This window comes from Canis lupus, chromosome 22 (assembly GCF_003254725.2).
Source record: "Canis lupus dingo isolate Sandy chromosome 22, ASM325472v2, whole genome shotgun sequence".
NCBI classification, from domain to species: domain Eukaryota; kingdom Metazoa; phylum Chordata; class Mammalia; order Carnivora; family Canidae; genus Canis; species Canis lupus.
The window spans coordinates 51,631,121-51,651,059 of NC_064264.1; the positions used below are offsets into that span (position 1 = coordinate 51,631,121).

At 34.5% G+C, this 19,939-nt stretch overlaps 1 protein-coding gene across 9 annotated transcripts in view; it reads right to left on the reverse strand.

Moving 5' to 3' along the window:
• FGF14 (fibroblast growth factor 14) overlaps positions 1–19,939 on the reverse strand; it is a 604,690-nt gene that overhangs the window by 115,248 nt on the left and 469,503 nt on the right. For 8 of the 9 annotated variants that reach the window (XM_025441199.3, XM_035704627.2, XM_035704629.2 and 5 more), the window contains 2 exons: positions 7,893–8,003; positions 1,825–1,928 (listed from right to left, as the gene is read on the reverse strand). In XM_025441199.3, coding sequence (XP_025296984.1) covers positions 1,825–1,928; positions 7,893–8,003 — 215 coding nt within the window. The remainder of the gene's footprint in view (positions 1–1,824; positions 1,929–7,892; positions 8,004–19,939) is intronic. The other variant, XM_035704628.2, reaches the window with a different exon arrangement.

Genomic DNA, 19,939 nt, shown 5'->3' on the forward strand with positions numbered 1-19,939 from the left:
TGGGAAGATGGGAAGAGAAGAAAGCCAACATCTGTAAATCAGAGAACCAAGCCACCAAAAGGGAGCATCAGATGCCCAGGAACTGGAAAACCAGGGAGGTGAGAGTAGTGAATAATTATTCAATAATAATCCTGAAGCTGTCACTGAGACAAATCCTGGGGTAGATGCTGTCACCCATAGCTAGCTTATGAGACCTGATTCCTGGGCTGCAGGCTTCACAGACTGGGTATTAGTGCCTTCCTCACTTCTATTCCTATTGTACTCCTTTGACTGCACTAAACATAACCTGTACTTGTATTTTTCGGCAAAGACACACACTCAAGATGATTTTCCTTCCTTAAAAAAAAAAAAAAAAAAAAGGTATACATGTGCAACCTCATCACAAAAAAATAGAAAATACCTCCCTCAGTAGCAAAAAGATAAAATAAACATTCACATGTCCCCTGATATCAACACATGTATCAAAGCATAACAAACAATGTAATAAAATCTTCAATAGGAACAGACAACTAGAGGCTATGGCAGATGCTGCAGCTAATAATTTTTAGGCATCTCAAAGATTACCTGCGGGAAAAGAAAGAAACAAAAATAACAGAACAAATGTCAAATCAATAAAATTGAGTTGTATCTGAATGAAAGCATCTCCAGAAAGTAATCTTTGTCTGAATCATATTTTTCCTAAAGTGGGGGACAGGGAATTCTAGCTGAATCTTGGTCTCGGAATGTTGAATATTCATCTTATGCAACAGAATGCGATTTGCATAATGTAGGGCCCAGGTCTATGTGCAGGAACACCCTTCAGGGGACTCAGATGAAGCTTCCAGAATAACAAGAACATTTTCCAGCTCACCGCAGAGGGAATCCGCAACTCAATTTCATTTTATTTGACAGGATTTCCCAGATTTGCTCCAGAAAATGCCCCAGAGAATATTTCTGCTTAAGTTGCGCGCGTGTGTGTGTGTGTGTGTGTGTGAGTCTGTATATACGTTTACATTTAGTTTTTTGATGGTAATATTTAGCAACAACAGAGTTTTTAAAAAATTATATGAAGATGACATGCAAACCCAGATAAGAGCATTTTTCTCTGAGGCACCATGAATTTAACCTGGCAATTTCTGCTCAGAGGACAGTGAAAAGAAATACTTCCATCTAGGTCCCTATTGCTTGGTCCTGTGGCAGAAATTACTTCTAACTACACTATAATATATAGATATAACACATCTGAGTGTGAATTATTTGTAAATAGTAAATATTCCAGAATATGTCATATGGCTAAAAAGGTACTCAACTTCTAGTACACATTAACACACAACAAAGAAGACTTGCTTAGATTTAAATACAATATACATTTTATATTAGAAGTATTTTCCCCAGTAAAACATTAATACAACTTGAATTTCTATTTTTAAAAGAACTACACTCTTTAAATTTTCTTTTTTAGAATTCATGTTATTCTGCTTCTTTTTACAAAATAATCTTCTACTATAAACTCTCTAAGACAAGTACATTTCTAAAGAGAAATAAAAAACATATTAACATCAATTCTTTTGAAATTACTCAATTTTCTACAAACTAGTTCATTTTTTAAAAATATGCAAATGCACAACTTTAAGAAGTAATATTACTTTTCTCTTTGATATACTGATATTATCAAATGTTGATGAATAATGAATAAACAGCCCATATAGCATCGTAGTAGAGATCAAATATTAAAGCAAAAATGGCAGAATCAATAGATACAGATTCTTTTCATTTTTGTTGTTGCTGCTACTGGTATTTTGCAAACATTGAATGAATAACCAATATCTTTGGCATGTTACTTACTGATGGGTAGAGGTAACCTTCTCCATTCATGGCTATATACAACCCTGTCTTCACTCCCTGGATGGCAACAACGCGCAGTCCCACTGGTATGAGGTTGAACAGTGCTGTAAAGATAAACATGGCCTGTCATGAATGGGCAGAGAGAAGCAAAAACCTTGCCATCACTTTTCCCTCCCTCATTTCTTTTATTTAAAAAAATAATAATCTTTGTTACAAACTTCTGAGAAGTTCCAATTAATTAACTTTTATTTCTCTCTTTATAATTAAAATGTTTCTATAATGGGTAAAATTAACACTTGAGCTTCATTTTGTACATCTTAACGGTCTGCTTATACCATTCTGAAGAACTGATAGAATAATAAACAGAATCAGGCCTGTAATCATGATTCCCATATCACAGTCTCTGACATCAATTGATACCAAAAGAAATCAGCTCTGAAGATTCTCAAAGAGTGGAATTTTTAAAAGTCCAAGTTGAATGCTTACTCTGGTCTTTCATGCAGAAAGTATGCTTTATCACTGCAATGTAGGACAGGCCAGAAGTTAAAAAGGTAATTCCAAAACGGAATTACTCTTGCTGAACCAATATGAGATGCCAGCAGAGCCCAGAAAAGATGTGCACCTGCCAATGTGCTCAATTTAGAAAGAACTAATCATACTGAATGGCATGCACATTTTAGAGAGACATTGTCTTTACTAATATCTCATAAAACTATAAAAATAAAAGAGGGAAAAGTGTTCAATTTACCTCATCTAAGGGATATACCCCATCTATAAATATACTCATTTATATTTCCACGTTTCATCTCTTTCTTTATTGACAAGGAATGTATTTTTATATTTTTCACATAGTACAGAAAGCAATGTTATCATTGATGTTCTGAAAAACCTTAACATCCCCGTAACAGGTTTCCATGCCAAGGTTATATGTTGGCTCTTCAGTAAGTATTCTAGCACCATTCTTAGTAATAACTATTGATGGTTTGGGGGACTTTATTATGGATGCACTTATAAGAGGACTGTTAATTATCCACAGTGTGGTTATCTGTTTCCATTCAAGGTCTTAATGGAAGATTAATTCCAAGCAACTGGACCAGCCCAGCACAGGCAACAACAGTACTGAAATGCTGAAGTAAACAAGTCAACAAAATACCTGAGGTCAAGTTCTTAACTATATTCCAAAAAAGATAAATAATTGTAAAAACATAGGCAACATTGACTTCAATTTATGGGTCTACTAAGAACATAATTAAAAATGGGATCTATAAATTAGTTTCTATTTAATTCTGAGGCACCATATGTTTTCTCAGAATGAGGGGGGCCATTATTCCCTCTCTTTCAATTATTACATGCTACTGATCCCAAGATCTCAAGATGTTTCTGATGAAAGGACATGGTGGCCATGGATGTAGATAATTATTCCTACAGGAATATTCAAGGAATGTATATGGTTAGGTGGATATTAGCTTTCACAATGCAAAATAACACTGGACCATCTTCCATGGGATTTTAGGGGCTCATGTTATGGAAGAATGAGGCTTATGCTTGCTCACTTCTATTACTTGAATAGTAAACATAAGTGGGAGTCATTGAGCAGTATGAGGTACTTGTGTCATTGTAACTCAGTATTCCTTCTTCATGGGAAAGGGCCATTGACCATTGCATTCTTAGCCAGAACACCTAAACTGTCCCATCTCCCTTATATTTTGAAAAGATGGGCACTATAGAACAATGCCTGATTGGTGTGCAAAAGTTTTGGAGGAAAAACATAATTGTACGCCTCTCCTTGAAAACTATTCTAACTTAACCCTCTGAAACTTAATTATTCTAATCTTTATATACTCTTAATGGTATTTGTAGGTGCTGTATATTTGATATAGGCCAGTTGTTATACTTCTAGAAAGTAAGAACATCATGAAATCACCAAAATAATGTGATATGGAAAACAGAAAAATTATAGATGATAGTTTAAAATGACCATAAAAAAATTCTGGTTTTTTTTCCCTAAGATTTTTGTTGGGACCTGAATTATAAAATGTTAGAATTTTATACAATGACAATACAAAGTGAATCCATATAACCACTGTCATGTGGGAGGTCATTCAGAGCTGACCATAATGAATCCATGGTGTTAATTATAACTACAGATATCCACATTAATTGAGACATCATTATATTTTTCCATTCCTTTTGTATTTTATATAATTATAAAGCAATGTTTACAAAGCCTAGGGGAGTTAGAATAATAAGATGTACATGCTACTTTATTTGTGGAATACTCTAGTTTTCCATATAATAGTGATTTTCAACCCTGGCTATACTTTAAAACTAGCTGTATTCATAAAAGAGGACAGCCATGCCCAACCACAGACTGACTAAATTAAATAAGAATCTCTGGAGGTGGGGTTAGGGTTTAGAGAATAAGGATTTTTTTTTTAAGTTCCTCAAATGACCCAGAAGTACAGCTGAAGTGAAAACCACCATCCCAAGATGGTGCAGAAGTGATCAATGTGAGTGGTGGGCAATTTTTTACACATTAGATTATCAGGCCTGGAATTTCTAAGGTGAGAGGAACTGGTTCATGTGAAATTTTAATATTGCTATAGTTACTAGCATATTGATATTTCTATAGTCCTATTCTGCTCGTAGCATTTATTAAGACTGGTAATGGAAGTATTGAGTTTAAGAGCACAGGAAAACCTCATGGCATCCCCAAAAGCCAATTGGGGGAAAAGAAAACCACCTCTTAATCAAATGCCATAGTTCATAGTAATGGTAACATTTAGTAGGTAGATGGGAAGCTCGAATAATTTTAAACAAGTAACACCCTTGAAAATACGTATGATGATGAAGTAATCTGGATACTCACTTCTTCTTGTTAAAGATCTTTCCAGAAAACATGGAAACCAATAAACACTCAAGTTGCTACAGTATCTTCTCTATTAGAACCAATCATCCATTATCAACCATCGTCTTGCCATCTTTCCTCCCAGAGATTTCTAAATCTGAGGCTAGAAAGCCCTGGGAAGACTTTAGTATGTCAGGTTCACCTGCCTGTTGGCCATACCCTCTCTTTTCAACTCATCTGAAAATTTTGGCAAAGGCAACTTAGTTGGGTGGTTCTGACTTTACCTAGTTCTAAATAAGCTCGTGTTTAGTTGTGGGAGATGTATACAACTCAAATCACAAAGATTTGAAGGTTCAAGCCTCAGTTTTGTCATTTGGTAATTTTTAGGGGGGCATCATGGTGACTTTTAGGTTATTTCTCATTTCCCCTACTTACAGATGATTAATCTTTGTTTTATATTCAAAGAATTATCAAAAATCTGCAATGCATCTGTGAATTGCTACATCACACACTTCCTCAAATGAAAGGACTGTGCTCCCATTAGGACTTGCCTGCCGGCATCTCTAGTGCTCCCTCCCTTTTTATAGAATACTATTCACAGCTTATGATTTTCTCAAGATTCCTAAGACTGCTGTAATGGACCAAAGAAAAGGAAATAATCTTAAATTCTACCTAAAAACAGTGTGGTTTTCATTTACAAATGTGATGGCAACAAAAGTAGTGTTAATTAGTAATTTCCCATTGCTTTTATAAAGCTCTGTAGTCCTGCCAAGTTTTATTAAATTTTATGGTCATACAATTTTTATAGCCTTTTGAGGAGAGAATCTTTATCATACCCCATTTTGCTCTCTTCTGCTATGTCTTTGCAAATGTTGAAATGCTAACAAAACTAACCTAACTAGTTAAACATGAACATAAAATGCCAACAGAACTTGTAAGTAAAGAAGCTATGGGCCAGTTATTGCACAGGAATGCAAGCCCCAAGAGTGTGGGTGCTATGACTTGGTTCTGGTTTGCTTGTACACAGGAACTCCTCATTCCTCATCAGCACATAGGGGGATTAGAGAGGATTTCAAGTGTTGCCCCAAGATTCTTGTTTCTTCTAATGCAGCTATGCAGCAGGAGAAAAGCCTCACACATTTATAAAACAGAAGATTGTGTATCTTTTAGTGTCTCAGCTTTCCAGTTTAGTGTTAAATATTCTTCAGATAACCAGATATAATTACGTGTGTGCATTTAATGCCTACATCTGCACTTTCACAGTGTAGAAAATATCGTGCTGCTTATTGAGTTCTGAAGTAATATGCTATAAAAGATGGTGTCTACCTAACAATTCTTAATTCAATATTGATTTCCATCATTAAAAAACAACTTGTTTGGCATTACAAAAACCAAAGAAGACAGGAAAAAATACATAAAAACTTTGAAGGAAATTATTTGTTCTGAGAAGTTCAACTAAACATCATTTTCATATAGCTATGGTTTGTTTCCTTTCTTAAAAACCTGGTCATAAGGCATGGCCTCAACTTCTACGTCAGAATGTCTTAATTTTACAATGATCAGAGTTATGGAAAACTAGTGCTCATGCTCCACTGGACTTTGTTGAAGGAAATCAGAGAATATTGAAGACACCAGCACTTACAAGTCTCAAGAGTCCATGACCCCCACAAGAATAAGACATAAACGAAAGAGAGTGCCTTTTGTCAAAGAATGGGTAGGAGTTAAAGATAGGGAGAAGAAAATGAGCAGACATGCATGTATTAGCTTGAACTAGAAGAAACTGACATCTTTTATAGATCAAAGATAGTCAAGGACTTATACTTTTAAAAAGTTCAACCTAATAGCAAAATCCCAACAACTAAACAATGGTTGACCTCAGTCTTATGAGTAAAAATAACTTCTCTTTCTTCCTTGTGTTTGAACTGCTTTACCTTCTCTTCTTCTAAATAGAAGAAGGAAATAAACAACAATGACAGAGAATCAGTGAACAAATATGATAGGGAAAAGTTTAAAAGGACAAAAGGACAACATAATAGACACAAAGGGAGAAAAAGATTAGAAATTTAAAAGGAGGAAATGCAAACAGAAAAATTTTTAAATTGAAAGAAAAATTTAAAATGAAGCAAATTCCAAAATCTAAAAAGTAAATGCAATGGCTGGAAAAATATTGACATTTCACATAGTAACACCAAATGCAAAAACAGTCTCCTTTATTAGCTATTCTCAGTGCTATTGAAAATTTGATTACTAAAATTTGAAACAGAAAGTACCTATAATTTGGTCTTGTGTATTCAAATCCTCCCTTCTTTTCATGGAATGATGCTCTATATATGAAGGGTAAATGTTAAATGGATGAAAAAATTCATATCCATTCCTGATCCACTAGTAATATGTGAATAAATATGTCCAATAAAATCAGTTTTTGCTTTTCATTAATTCTCCTGAGAAGTAGAGAGTGTCTATTTTAGAACTGATGTGCTAAATTAAAAGGAATCCAGTATTAGTATAAATAGAAAATGGGAAAGGAAAAAAGCAGACAATTGGATAAGGAGGGACACTAAAATGAAAATATGAAGAAAAGATATATATTTAAAAACAGTAAAATGAAGAGACACGAATACAACCAGGGTCAGTGGCTTTTCAATTTAAGACAAGTCATCACAGACCCAATTCTGTAAAGTAGTTAAACATTTTGTACAATGTATTTAAAGGCATAGAGCCTTCATGTCCTCTCTTTTAAAAAGAGATACTAACTTTTCCTGTTGAATGCGAAGAATTTGAAAAATTACATTTCTGTGATTTGAAACAACTAATCCTTATAGCTCTTGAATTTCCACAGTTACCATTAAAAACCTACAGGCCTAATAAAAATATCTCCAAAGGAAACATGGATTCATCTTTCATCTAAATGCACTAGTGTACTTACTTTATTTTTATGAGATAAAAGTAACAAGAATGCTGAGTCTGATGATTGTTTTAAGAAAAAAAAAAAAGAAAGAAAGAGAAACTAATTATCTTACAACAACAGGCTTCTGGTGTTGCTCTGTTCCTGTTTTCATCCATGTGGTCTAAGTAAAATTATGACTGGCCTTCTAGCGTGTAACATTTGTAAAAATGAACCAACGTAACAAATACTTGTAAATGTAGTTTAAAAAGTCATTTTTGTAGCAGCGTATCTTCTACCAACTGTGTTAGCGGGTGGCCTGAGGTTGTCACTTACTAGAATTAGTGCTGTCATCCTTGGTTCCATCGAGAGCTCCATCGGGGTGCATTTGCAAGTAGTAGCCTTGCCTGCAATATAACCTGGTCACTATACCCTTGAGCTGGGGATCTGAAAGGCAAACATAGTTATCATAAGCCTCACAACGTGTCACAATAGAGTTTTTTATTTCTTTTTCTGATTCTTTTCTTTCTTTTTCAGAAGAGGGCATTTGATAGAAGTAGCACCTTTTATTCTATGTCTCCCAGATTCCTCTGTACTTCTCAAACCTGGTGCATACTAATCATAGAAGGTCATAAGCTGCATTTGGCAGCTGCAGAAAATGGGTCATTTTATAAAACTAATGTGAGGATTTCAATGATTAATCAAAAACAATTAAGCTCCTTGATCTATTGGTTTAATTATTAGTTAAGTCCTAAACTAATTGGTTTAATAGTTTAATATCATTCAGGATGAATGTACAAGAGTTTTTGCACACTTCTGGCTCTAAGAAACGTTATTAAAGGCTTTAAAATGGATTTTTCTTTTTACTTAATTTGACAAGTAATCCCAAAAGGTGAAAAACCTATATTTTTTAAATCAAACTAATATTTTGATATGCATTCTTAGAAAAAGCCCTCTTGTGGAGAGTGTTTCTTTGATGTCTAAAGGGTTACTCTAATGGGTATGGAAGCATCTGGTACTCATGCATGACCCATAGGAAAATGGAAAAGTTGATTTCTGAGCTCAGGGTAAGGCACAATAACAAACCTATGCTGTGAGGTCAGTTCTGTGGCCATAATCCAGACAAATTAGACATATTAAACAGATTTCTATCTAAAAAGGAGAATGAAATTATAAAATATGGATTTGATTCTTAACCAAAAAGGCAAAAGATAGAGGACAGTGGAAGTTTATTAAAAAAAAAAAAAGGGAAATATGGTAACAGACTTCTCATCTGATGATTCATTGAAAAGATAACCATTCAAGTGACCCAGGCTTCGCAAAGGACCAACAGTTGTACCTTTGAATATAAATATTTATATGTGGCTTTTCAAAGGCCATCCCCATCTCATGACTAGATTTGATGTTGGACATCATAGTTCTTGCCATGGCAACTGGCACCTCTCTAGAACTGCTGAATGAGACATGCAAATGCAATCAGATCATACTAACAAAACATTAGAATGGTATAGAATGATGAAGGCTACTACCTAGTAATTGACAGAAAATTTGTGGATTTGCCAACAGGTGAACACACACAAAAAATACATATACATATGCCAAAAAAAAAAAAAAGCTGTTCCAAACCAGAATACCCTTAGCTTTTTGTTTAATGCTCAAAAATTTAAAAGAAAATGCCAATATCTATTGTTTTGTACATATGCTATAACCAATCATTTGAAAAGTGAATTTATGGTACACAGATTTTCTTCAAAGATTGAATGAGAGTGAAAAAATCTGGGGAATAATGCATGAACACCACAGTGTCACATCAATGTGACTAAATATAATAGAGTGTAGATGCTTCTAGAAGACTAGGATAAAAAAGAATCTAAGTGATTATTGGGATTGTCTGACATATGTTCCTTATTCTGTAGTATACACCTTTAAAAATTAGTATACAATTCTAAGATATGCTTTAGTGGAAAAATTACTCTTGCATCTTAGTCTGCCCATCACTCAGTAAAATTTGACTGGGCTACCAACCCTCTAAAGTATTGAGGATTTCTTTAATTATTTATGCTGCATTGTACTTCTACTCATCACTGAAGATAAATAGCATAGAAAAGAAGAGGACAAAGGTAAAAAGGTGGGTTCTTAATTGCCATGAAGACATACAGAGGATTTCAGGAATTGACAATTCTTCTGCAAAACCTTTATGTTCTGAATTATTTATCTTTAATAATTTTACATTTTAGCTTACTACATCTTCTGGACTTGAATTAAGTAGGTCAGGCAAGGCAGTACAAGACACACAACCCCCACAAACTCCCTCACACTTAAAGAGAACACTTCTTTTTTTTTTCTTTTCCTATGACCAAAAAGACAAGGGATAGTAAGTATTGATAATGATGTGAAGAAGGAACCCTCTTAACTGTTGGTGGGAATGCAAACTGATGCAGCCACTATGGAAAACAGCATGGAACTTCCTCAAAAAATTAAAAATTCGACTACCAACTCAATCGATCCAGCAATCCCACTTCTGGGTACATAGCCAAAGGAAATGAAATCAGGGTCTTGAAGAGATATCTGCACCCACATATTCATTTCAGCATTATTCACATTAGCCAAGATATGGAAACAATCTAGGTGCCCATCAGTGAGTGAATGGATGAGGAAAATGAGTATCTATACACAACAGAATATTATTCAGCCTTCAAAAAGAGGGAAATTATGTCATTTGTGACAACATGGATGAAACTAGAGGTCATAAGGCCAAGTGAACCCTTCCTGCCCACATTCTCGTTTCTAATAAGGAAGTATAAAGAAAACAACGGAACTGTGTTTTTGAGTTCTCGCTTAATTTCAAAGAAATGAAACCAAATTGGTTTCTATGTACCTAGTTTCACATTATTTGATGTTTTCTTTTTAGAAACCATAATAACATTGATTGTGCTTTTCTCAGGTGCCAGGCACTGTTCTAAGTACCTTGCAGGATTAACTCATTAAACTCACCACAACTTACTTAATGGGAAGCCTGCTTTGTAGCTGAGCAAGTGGAGACAGAGCAATGGAGTAATTGACAAAAAGCACAGAACTGACAAGCGTCCAGTTGAGAGTTCCAACATGATCCTCCCCGGCTAACAAGTAAACTACATGGCTTTTGGAAGTTGAACAATTGACCTAAACTATCTTAAAAACCTAAAATAAAATGCAAAGACAATCTTCTTTTTTCTCTTTTAAACTAAGTTTTTAAGGATTAATCACAATTATATATAAACCCAAATCCTGCATACTTGGAGCTGAATCTGTGATTTAAAACAATAACATGAAGCTAGAATCAAAATGCTTGAAAATCTCTTCTATGATCTGCCCTACTTTGCCACTGGCCACATCTCCAATAAATCTGCACCTGTGAAACCCTCACCAAAGTTGCAGATCTAATACGGTAGTCTTCAACTCATCTAGTGTCATTCTCCTTCCTTGTACTTGTACCCCTGACTTCATGACTCATGTGAACTGTCTCAGCCGCTCAAGATCACCACTGTGCTTGCCTTTGTCATTCCACTTAAACAGTTGCCCGCTTCCTGCAGATGCTGTCTTCACAATCTTGCTCACTTTCTATTTTCACTGCTGGCAGCACTTCAGCCCCTTGTAACCTCTCTTAGGTAGTTATCCCACCTACCGTGTGCCTGTTCCAATCTAGCAGAAAAGGAAACATGCAGTGGCTCTGGCCATCCACTGAACTATGCACATGCCCTGCAGCAGTGGGCCCCATCTTATCTGCCCAGCTTTGTTTTCCACGCCATCCCCTGCACATAGGCCAGGCTGGGTCACTGCTGGCTGCCTACAAATATCCCATAATCCCCCACATTTATCCCATCCCCTTAACCTTCTCTGTCTCAGATATTCTCACCTGCATAAAGATGTTTCCTTGTGCACACATCCACATGCATAAATCTTTGCATATTTTACTCTTTTTCCTCCTTCTCAATTTCAGCTCCATCAACTTTTCCTCTGGGGCATTTTCCTGACACCTCAGATAAATTCAGACTCCTCCCTTGAACACTTTTATGGCAGCATTCTTCATAGGCATTACTCATTTTTAAAACATCAAAATTATTTCATTTTGAAATGTTTTTAATACATTTAAAGTTACAAGAACTAATTCAACCTATATCTATGTACCCACCATGGAGGTTAACAAGTGTTAGTACTTTGCTTTATAATTCATGGTTTGAATTTCACATTTATTTGTGCAATTGTATGATTGATCTCTTTCTCCAAACTGTATTGTAAGTTTCATGAAGGAAATAGAAATGTATAATATTGCTTATCATTACATTCCTGGGGTCTAAATAAATAGGACCTGGGCAATATATATATATATTTTAATGAATGCTGACTGGGTTAGAGTGTAATTTATCTAGTAATCTCATATATTGCTAATAAGAGTGACAATCAGAACAACAACATGAAATCCAGGATGGTAGTAAAGCCTAAAAAGTGTCCAAAACTTTTTTTAGTTGTGCCTTCCAGACTTCTAACTCAAAAATAAATCTTTGGTGTTATAAACTTTTTTGTAATGACATGTGTGTATATAAATAAAATGAGTATGACTATTTGAAAAATACTATAAAAATACATGGGAAAGAATACACCAAAATGTGAAATATAAATATCCTTTTCTGGTTACTAGAATACATATTTTTCAACATTTTATTATTTTAAAAATTTCCTAAATTTCATAATGAAAATGCAGATTTAATATCTGCATCAAAAGGCACTAGCCTTTTGACAAAAGATGTGTAAAAATAACATTTCAACATGCAAATAATATTGCATACATATATACAAATATCCTAAATGCATATTACTGTTGTAGATTAACTGATGCCCCAAATTTTCAAGGATTCCACTTATTAGTTTCTCTTTGTGCTTAGTCACATATCCATAAAACCTTCACTATAATCCTCACTTATAAAATTGGCTATTGTGCAATGAGGCCATTTATAGCTCGAGGTCACTTTCAAATAATTAAAAAAGAAGACAAAAAAAAAAAAAAAACTTTCCTCAAAGGCCAAGAGTACAAAGCCAAATAATCATAACAGATACAAAACAAAAGAAAATGAGACAATTTTCCTGAGAAAACAACCACATCAATTGTATGTGGTCAGGCAATGGTATGATTAAGTTTCTAGATCTACTGTGTAGAGGAGAAAAACCCTACATATTCTCACCCTACAGCAAGTCTCAACTTCAGCCTAATATGTGCTGGACAGCTCACTTACACATATTGATATCAGTAAGATATCTCACATGACTGCCGGAATGGACAGGACCCTGTCTGGGCAGCTGCAAGAGAAGCACTAGTCTCTCAAAAAAGAACATCTACAGTGGGCTGTCTCACCCCAAAGAGGAGGGAAAGGCAATGGATTGCAGTATGTGAAGATCCAATACTGGAACTTCCTGTTTAATCGTCATCTCCAAAAACGAAAAACAAAACAAAACAAAACAAAACAAATGTGTGGGAAATATCAGAAAGGGAGACAGAACGTAAAGACTGCTAACTCTGGGAAACGAACTAGGGGTGGTAGAAGGGGAGGAGGGCGGGGGGTGGGAGTGAATGGGTGACGGGCACTGGGGGTTATTCTGTATGTTAGTAAATTGAACACCAATAAAAAATAAATTAAAAAAAAAACAACTAAGCTTTGTAAATACTTAACATGAGCTGACTTGGGAATCTTCAGGGTCACATATCATATGAGGTCCTTGAAGTACCTGAGGCAGGTTGGGCACCCTATAATTCTGAGGGGTTGGCACCATGACCTTGGCTGCAGTCATTGTTTCCAATGAGTGATTTGCAATATGCTGAAGTTTATACCTTCTAGGTTAAGAAGGTATATAAATTACATTATCTAGTTTAACTAATGTTGATATATTTTAGGGGGAAAAATCCAACAGACAGTATGGATTAATGGTGATACTCAAAGAAGAAAACTTAACACCAAAAAAAACCCAGCAAAGATGACAAATCCTCTACATGGGTTATAGGGTTAAAAACAAGTACACAAATATGGAACAAAAGCAATGATGACCTCCTTATCTATTCAGATCTAACATGAAGTCAGCCAAAAGTGTTTGAAAATGTTAGGACATCTACTGTGATAAAAATAGAACATCACCCCAAATGAATAGTATGCCTTGAGATATAAAACAGTTAAAAAATTACATATATGAAACAAGCTTATAATGAGGTACATGTTCTTTTTTTCACTAAACTAATAGGATAAGAGGGTTTGGTGACATTCTTCTAATGAATGTTAAATAGAAGCCAAGGATTTTGTTTTTAGTACTGATATATATGAAACCACTACAACCTCAACTGTCAATTAATAACTAAAGAAAAATAAATACCTGAAATCCCACACCTACAGTTTAGCTAGCTAGCCATGTAAAAAAATGCAAAAATATTTTTCAACCCATAAAACTGTTAGAGTTTCTTATTCTTTTCTAAAGTACTTATGAATTCAGAATATTTACTCTGCTTAAGAAAATATGAAAACTATGTCTTAATTATCCTTTTTCCTTCTGTTTTCTCTTTCATTATACTTACCCTATAACACATTTTACTCGAATGTTTTACTAAAAATGTTTTGAGGGTACTCCTTGTCTGGAACTCCATACTAACCATACACTCTGACATTAATTAAAATAGAAATAATGAAAGCTAATGTGCATGTGTTTCAAGAAAAAAATGTTTCATAATATATTAGCCTCAACACTCGAAACTGAAAGAAATGCAAATCAGTTCAACTGCCTTCAGATACAAGGAAAAAAATATCCAACATTTTTAATTAAAACAATCACTCTCTCAGAAGCGGGTTCATTTAAATCAATCACTGTCACAAATTGTTTTCATGCAATGTGCAGACTGACAAAAGAGAAATCAAGATAATCCTTAGAGTGATGGAGATATTTTTAATCATTATTTAAATTGAAAAATGTACAATATGGCATGTGTTTTTATATAGCAACTATAAAATTGTAGATACATCACACACACCATGTTTGTTTACACATAAATCTCGGTACTAGTTGGTTATCAGTGAAGGTTCTTAAATGTCACTCCTCTATTAGCTATGGAAAAAAATCACATGTTATTTACAGGGTAGAAAGCAACTTTTGGAATAGACATTTTTGTGGCAGAACTAATGAGATTTTGGCACTCCTAGTTGCAGAAAATAGCATTGTGAATAATTTACCCAAAGCCATAAATTATCATATAATTCAGCCATAAAAATAAACCATATCCAGGAGCTCTTCCAAAGGGCTGAGAAAAAAGGTGGGGTGGGACATTAGGAAAATGATAAATAAACTAAAGTTATGAAAAAACCTCTATATCTTTTTGTTAGTGCTTTACCTAGGATGACATTCAATTTCCCCTGGAAATTGCCCCCATGCTACGTCGAGGGTCCATCCCTCTAGAAAGCGTGTTTCAGCTAGTTCAGAGTGGTACCAATCCACCATCCCAATCCAATGCATTACTATTTCTGTTCAATTTTAACTGTTGATTCTACAGCCTAAAACAGCCTATCTCTAGTGCCTAACATAATCTTATGCCTATATGCACTAGAGATATAATTTTGCATTAAAAAAACCCCAAAAAACAAAAAAACAGTTCTTGTCCTCAAAGAGCTTGCTATCTACTGAGAGGGATAAGAAAGAATGTATGATATGGTTTTATGCCAGTTAGTCATGTGTGGAATTATTGGGTTTATGTGTATTCCTGCCCAGCAAATACTAAAGGGATTATAAATCCCTTGATAATTTGCATCGTATATTATTCAAAGTAGCCTATTACTCTGCTTTGCACATAGCAGCTGTTCAACAAATATCTAATACTGAATCTATTCTTTGAAAGAATCTATATGTAAGCCCTAAATGGCATTCAAGGCAAGATGCATTTTTGTATCCTTTTTTTTTTAAAGATTTTATTTATTTATTCATGAGACACACAGAGACACAGGTGGAGGGAGAAGCAGGCTCCCTGCAGGGAGCCGGATGTGGGACTCGATCCTGGGACTCCAAGACCACGACCTGAGCTGAAGGCAGGTGCTCAACCACTGAGCCACCCAGGTGTCCCGCATTTTTGTATCCTATTTAAGAATTGGAGGAGCAGAACATGCCCTGATAAAGATAAATGTAGGTTTTGAAATGGAAACACCAATAATTAAAAAAAAATTTTTTCCAAAACTGTCTTGATAAAAAAAAAAAAAAATCCCTCTTAGTAAAGTATATTAAGGAAACAACAGTGAGTAGAATCTCTCTCGAGGAAAATACCTGAAAGGATGACTAAAGGGAAGGCATCCCATAATATCCTGTTCAATATTTGACCCACAGCTCCAAAAAACAGACAGATCTAATAAGATTCCTGGAATTCCTAATGCAGGGTTGAACTCTCACTAGCTTTCTGAATATTCAGTGTCTACAAGCTCCTAAAGGAAACACATCTTTAGAGCTCAGTTAAAAGCAACTCCTTCCAATAGTATTTTCCAATGAGGTTCTCTAATGGCAAGATTCTAACATATTAGAAACACATTGGAAGTCCTGTAGCCCCAACATAATTCAGCGTTGGACAATAAAATGGCAAAAAAGTTGGATCTACTGTTTCCCTTTATTTATTCATAGCTTATAAAGATGAATAATTATAAAACATTGTGTTTGTTGGTTTGCTAACTTACTCCTTCTAAATTGCAATTACATATATATAAAAATAAATTATCAATGTTAATTATATAGCTGCAAAAGACAATATTAAAAATTCTTGTGCATATTTAAATAAGAAGAATATGTGGGATGCTTGGATGTCTCAGTCAGTTGGGCATCTGACTCTTGATTTTGGCTCATGATCTCATGGTTGTGAAGTCAAGCCTCGAGTTGGACTCTGCACTGGGTATGGGGACTGCTGAAGACTCTCTTTCTCCCTCTCCCTCTGCCTCTCCCCCCTTGCATGTTCTTCCTTTTATCTCTAAAAAAAATGAAAAGGAAAAAAAAATGTGTGCCCTTCAATGATGCTCGGGATTCAAGCCAATCATTATTACTATTACATCTAAAGAAAGTTTTGCTAATAATATATCCTGTCACAGATTCCTAATTTATGAATTACTTCATTTCCTCCTGGCCAGAACACATACATGCATATGCAAAGAAGCAGTTTGCTCTGTCTCATTCAGTGTGCTGATGTGTCATTCGGTGTGGCATCTGCAACACTTATCAATATGAACACATGATTCATGTTCAGATTCTTCATCAATGATATCAAATACTGAAAGAAACTTAACACTGCTTTGAGGATATTTTGTACCAACTTCTTTTTGTTAGTGTAAGTGTCAGGATCCACCATGCTGCTAGCTGACTGAAGGTATAATATTTCCTCAATTGTTGAGCAAATAGCTGAGTATTCTACTTAATTTTTCAAATGCTATTGTCATAGGAAGAGTGGAATCTGAGATCCTTCATTTTAGTTGCTATCTAAATGATACTTCCTTTTTTAAGTCTAAATATACATTTTATTATTTGTGTTCCTAATGGTGTTCTCAGATAAGTATCTCAAAAGAGTGTTCAAAATCCTTGCAATATTTTTGCAACTAGTACAATTACTAAGTATTTCTAGTTAAATTTCCAGAATATTCCAAGCTTATTCAGTTAGTGTCCAAATGTTCAATGATAACTTTTTATTTCTTAATTAAAAGATTTTTTTAAATTAAGAAAACCATGATTGACAATAACTGCTAAAAACCTCCTTTGGAATTCTGAAATAACTCACTGCCATCTTGAAATATTGACAGGTTGGAAGTTGAACTTATGATACTTTGTTCACAATAAAAAGACACACACACACACACACACACACACACACGCCAATACGCAAAGCATGGGGGAAAAAAGTTTTACTTTGCCATTTAAATGGACAAAATCACGTTCTTTAATTTTGATAATCCTTTCACTTTATGCTACTCAACCAAAAAGCCATTTTATACTTACTATGAGATAAAATACAATTGCATTATTATAAATATTAATCATGCCTCTCACTATATTCTTTTTTTTCACTATGTTCTTCATAAAGTTAGAGGCTAATCAAATGTAACCAAATGGCTTGAGGAACATAGGCCCAAGAGTACTCTTAACATTTGCTAATATTTTATAATCAAATACTATCATAATGAACAAATTTCAATGCTGGAATTATAACTGAAAAAGAATATGAATGTTACATGAACCATATGCCATAATCTGAGAGAGCTTAATAATTCTTTAAACTGAAAGGTCTCAGACTTTTTAAAAAGTGACTTCAACATCTGACCAAGATAAACAGGGATGCAATAAAAAAATTGACATATTGAATTCTGCAAGATACTGGACAGCCCCTGAGTTATGAGAAAGAAAAGAGGTGAGTCCTAATTCCTGAGAAATATTCCAGGGCATGGTGAAGGGAGGAGAGCTCAGTGGACTTTCTAAATTGAGGAGATTGAGCTGAGAGTCCAGAAAGACCAAAGTAGATGGTATATAGTGTATTAGAGAAGAGAGAGCTGCTGAAAGAGAAACTTCCAAGATCTGCAGAAAGTTTCCATGAGAATTCAGCTCTGTGCTTGTCAGCATTTTATGTAAGGAAGCTATCCCAGGCTGAGGAAAACCATCTGAGAAGATTGGAAGTAGTATTGCTTCAAAAGCACACAGGACTGGAAATATTACCTCAGTCAGCTGTGCAAAGACTTGAAGTGACAATATGTATGTTTAATTGGCATCTCCAGAAGTTAGTATCAAGACAAGCGGGAAAAAAATTTGAAGAAACAATGGCTGAGAAATTCCCAAATTGTTAAGAAGTATAAAACCAAAGATCCAAAGAGTTTAATAAACTCTAAAGACAGGAAAAATGACAAAAACTACATCAAGGCACATCTTACTAAAAGTACTCAAAGAATGATAAAGAAACAATCTCTTTTTCTCCCAGAGGTAGGAAAAACGCATTATATACAGAAAGGGCAAGAAAGACAGCAGATATTTTATTTGTAACAATTCAAGGAAAAAGACAGTGGAGCAATAGCTTCAATGCACTGAAAGAAAAAAAATATCCTAAAACCCTAAAACAGTGAACATATCTTTCAAAAACAAAGGAAAAATAAAGATGTTTTTGGACATACAGAATAGGAGTGTATCATCAGATGGATTTCATTGCAAAAAATGTTGAGAGAAGGTCTTCAGAGACAAAGAAAATGATACCAGATAGAAATAAGGACCTTCTCTAAGGAATAATAAGCATTATTGATGGTAATACACTACTGACGGTCAATACATATATATTTTTTGTTATTTATATCTCTTTAAGAGATAATTGACTGTTTAGGCAAAAATAATAATACAATGTGGGGTTTATAACATGTAAAAGTGAAACATATGATGACAAGCGGGAGAAATGGAAAAACACTATACGTATTTGAATATACAACATATATGCTATTAGAAAGACCCCATATTTGGTTTAATGCTCTGATAATACCATCTTGAAATTATCAATAATTTTTTAACCATAGGCCCTGCATTTTCATTTTACCCTGAGCTCCTGAATGATATACCATATTCTGATATTAGACACCAAAAGCATGATCCATTGAAGAAAACATTGATAAAGTGAACTGCATAAAAATTCAAAAACTTCTTTAAAATAAACTGTTAAAAGACCTAAAGACAAGTTACAGATAGGGTGAAAAGATTTGCATATTTTACCCTGAATAAAGGCTTGTATCCACCAATACATAAAGACTTAAAACTCAATAATAATAAAACAAATGCACAAAACTATATATCATTTTATCAGAAAATATTTGTGGATGAAAAAGAAGTTCACAAAAAGATAAGCAACATCACCAGTCATTGGGGAAATGAAAATGAAAACCATAATGGATTAGAGTTACACATAGTAGAAGATTAAAATTAAATTTAAAAATACCAGACAGGGATCCCTGGGTGGCGCAGCGGTTTAGCGCCTGCCTTTGGCCCAGGGCGCGATCCTGGAGACCCGGGATCGAATCCCACGTCGGGCTTCCGGTGCATGGAGCCTGCTTCTCCCTCTGAATATGTCTCTGCCTCTCTCTCTCTCTCTCTGTGTGTGACTATCATAAATAAATAAAAAATTTAAAAAAGAAATAAAATAAAATAAAATAAAAAAATAAAAATACCAGACAAATTGTTGGCAAAGATGTGAATACACTGAAACTTACATATACTAATGGGAGGAATAGTAAGTGCTCCAATCAATTTAGAGAGCTGTTTGCAGATTCTTAAAATGTTCAATATAAACCTGCCAACATAATCTAGCCATTCCACTCCTAGATATTTAT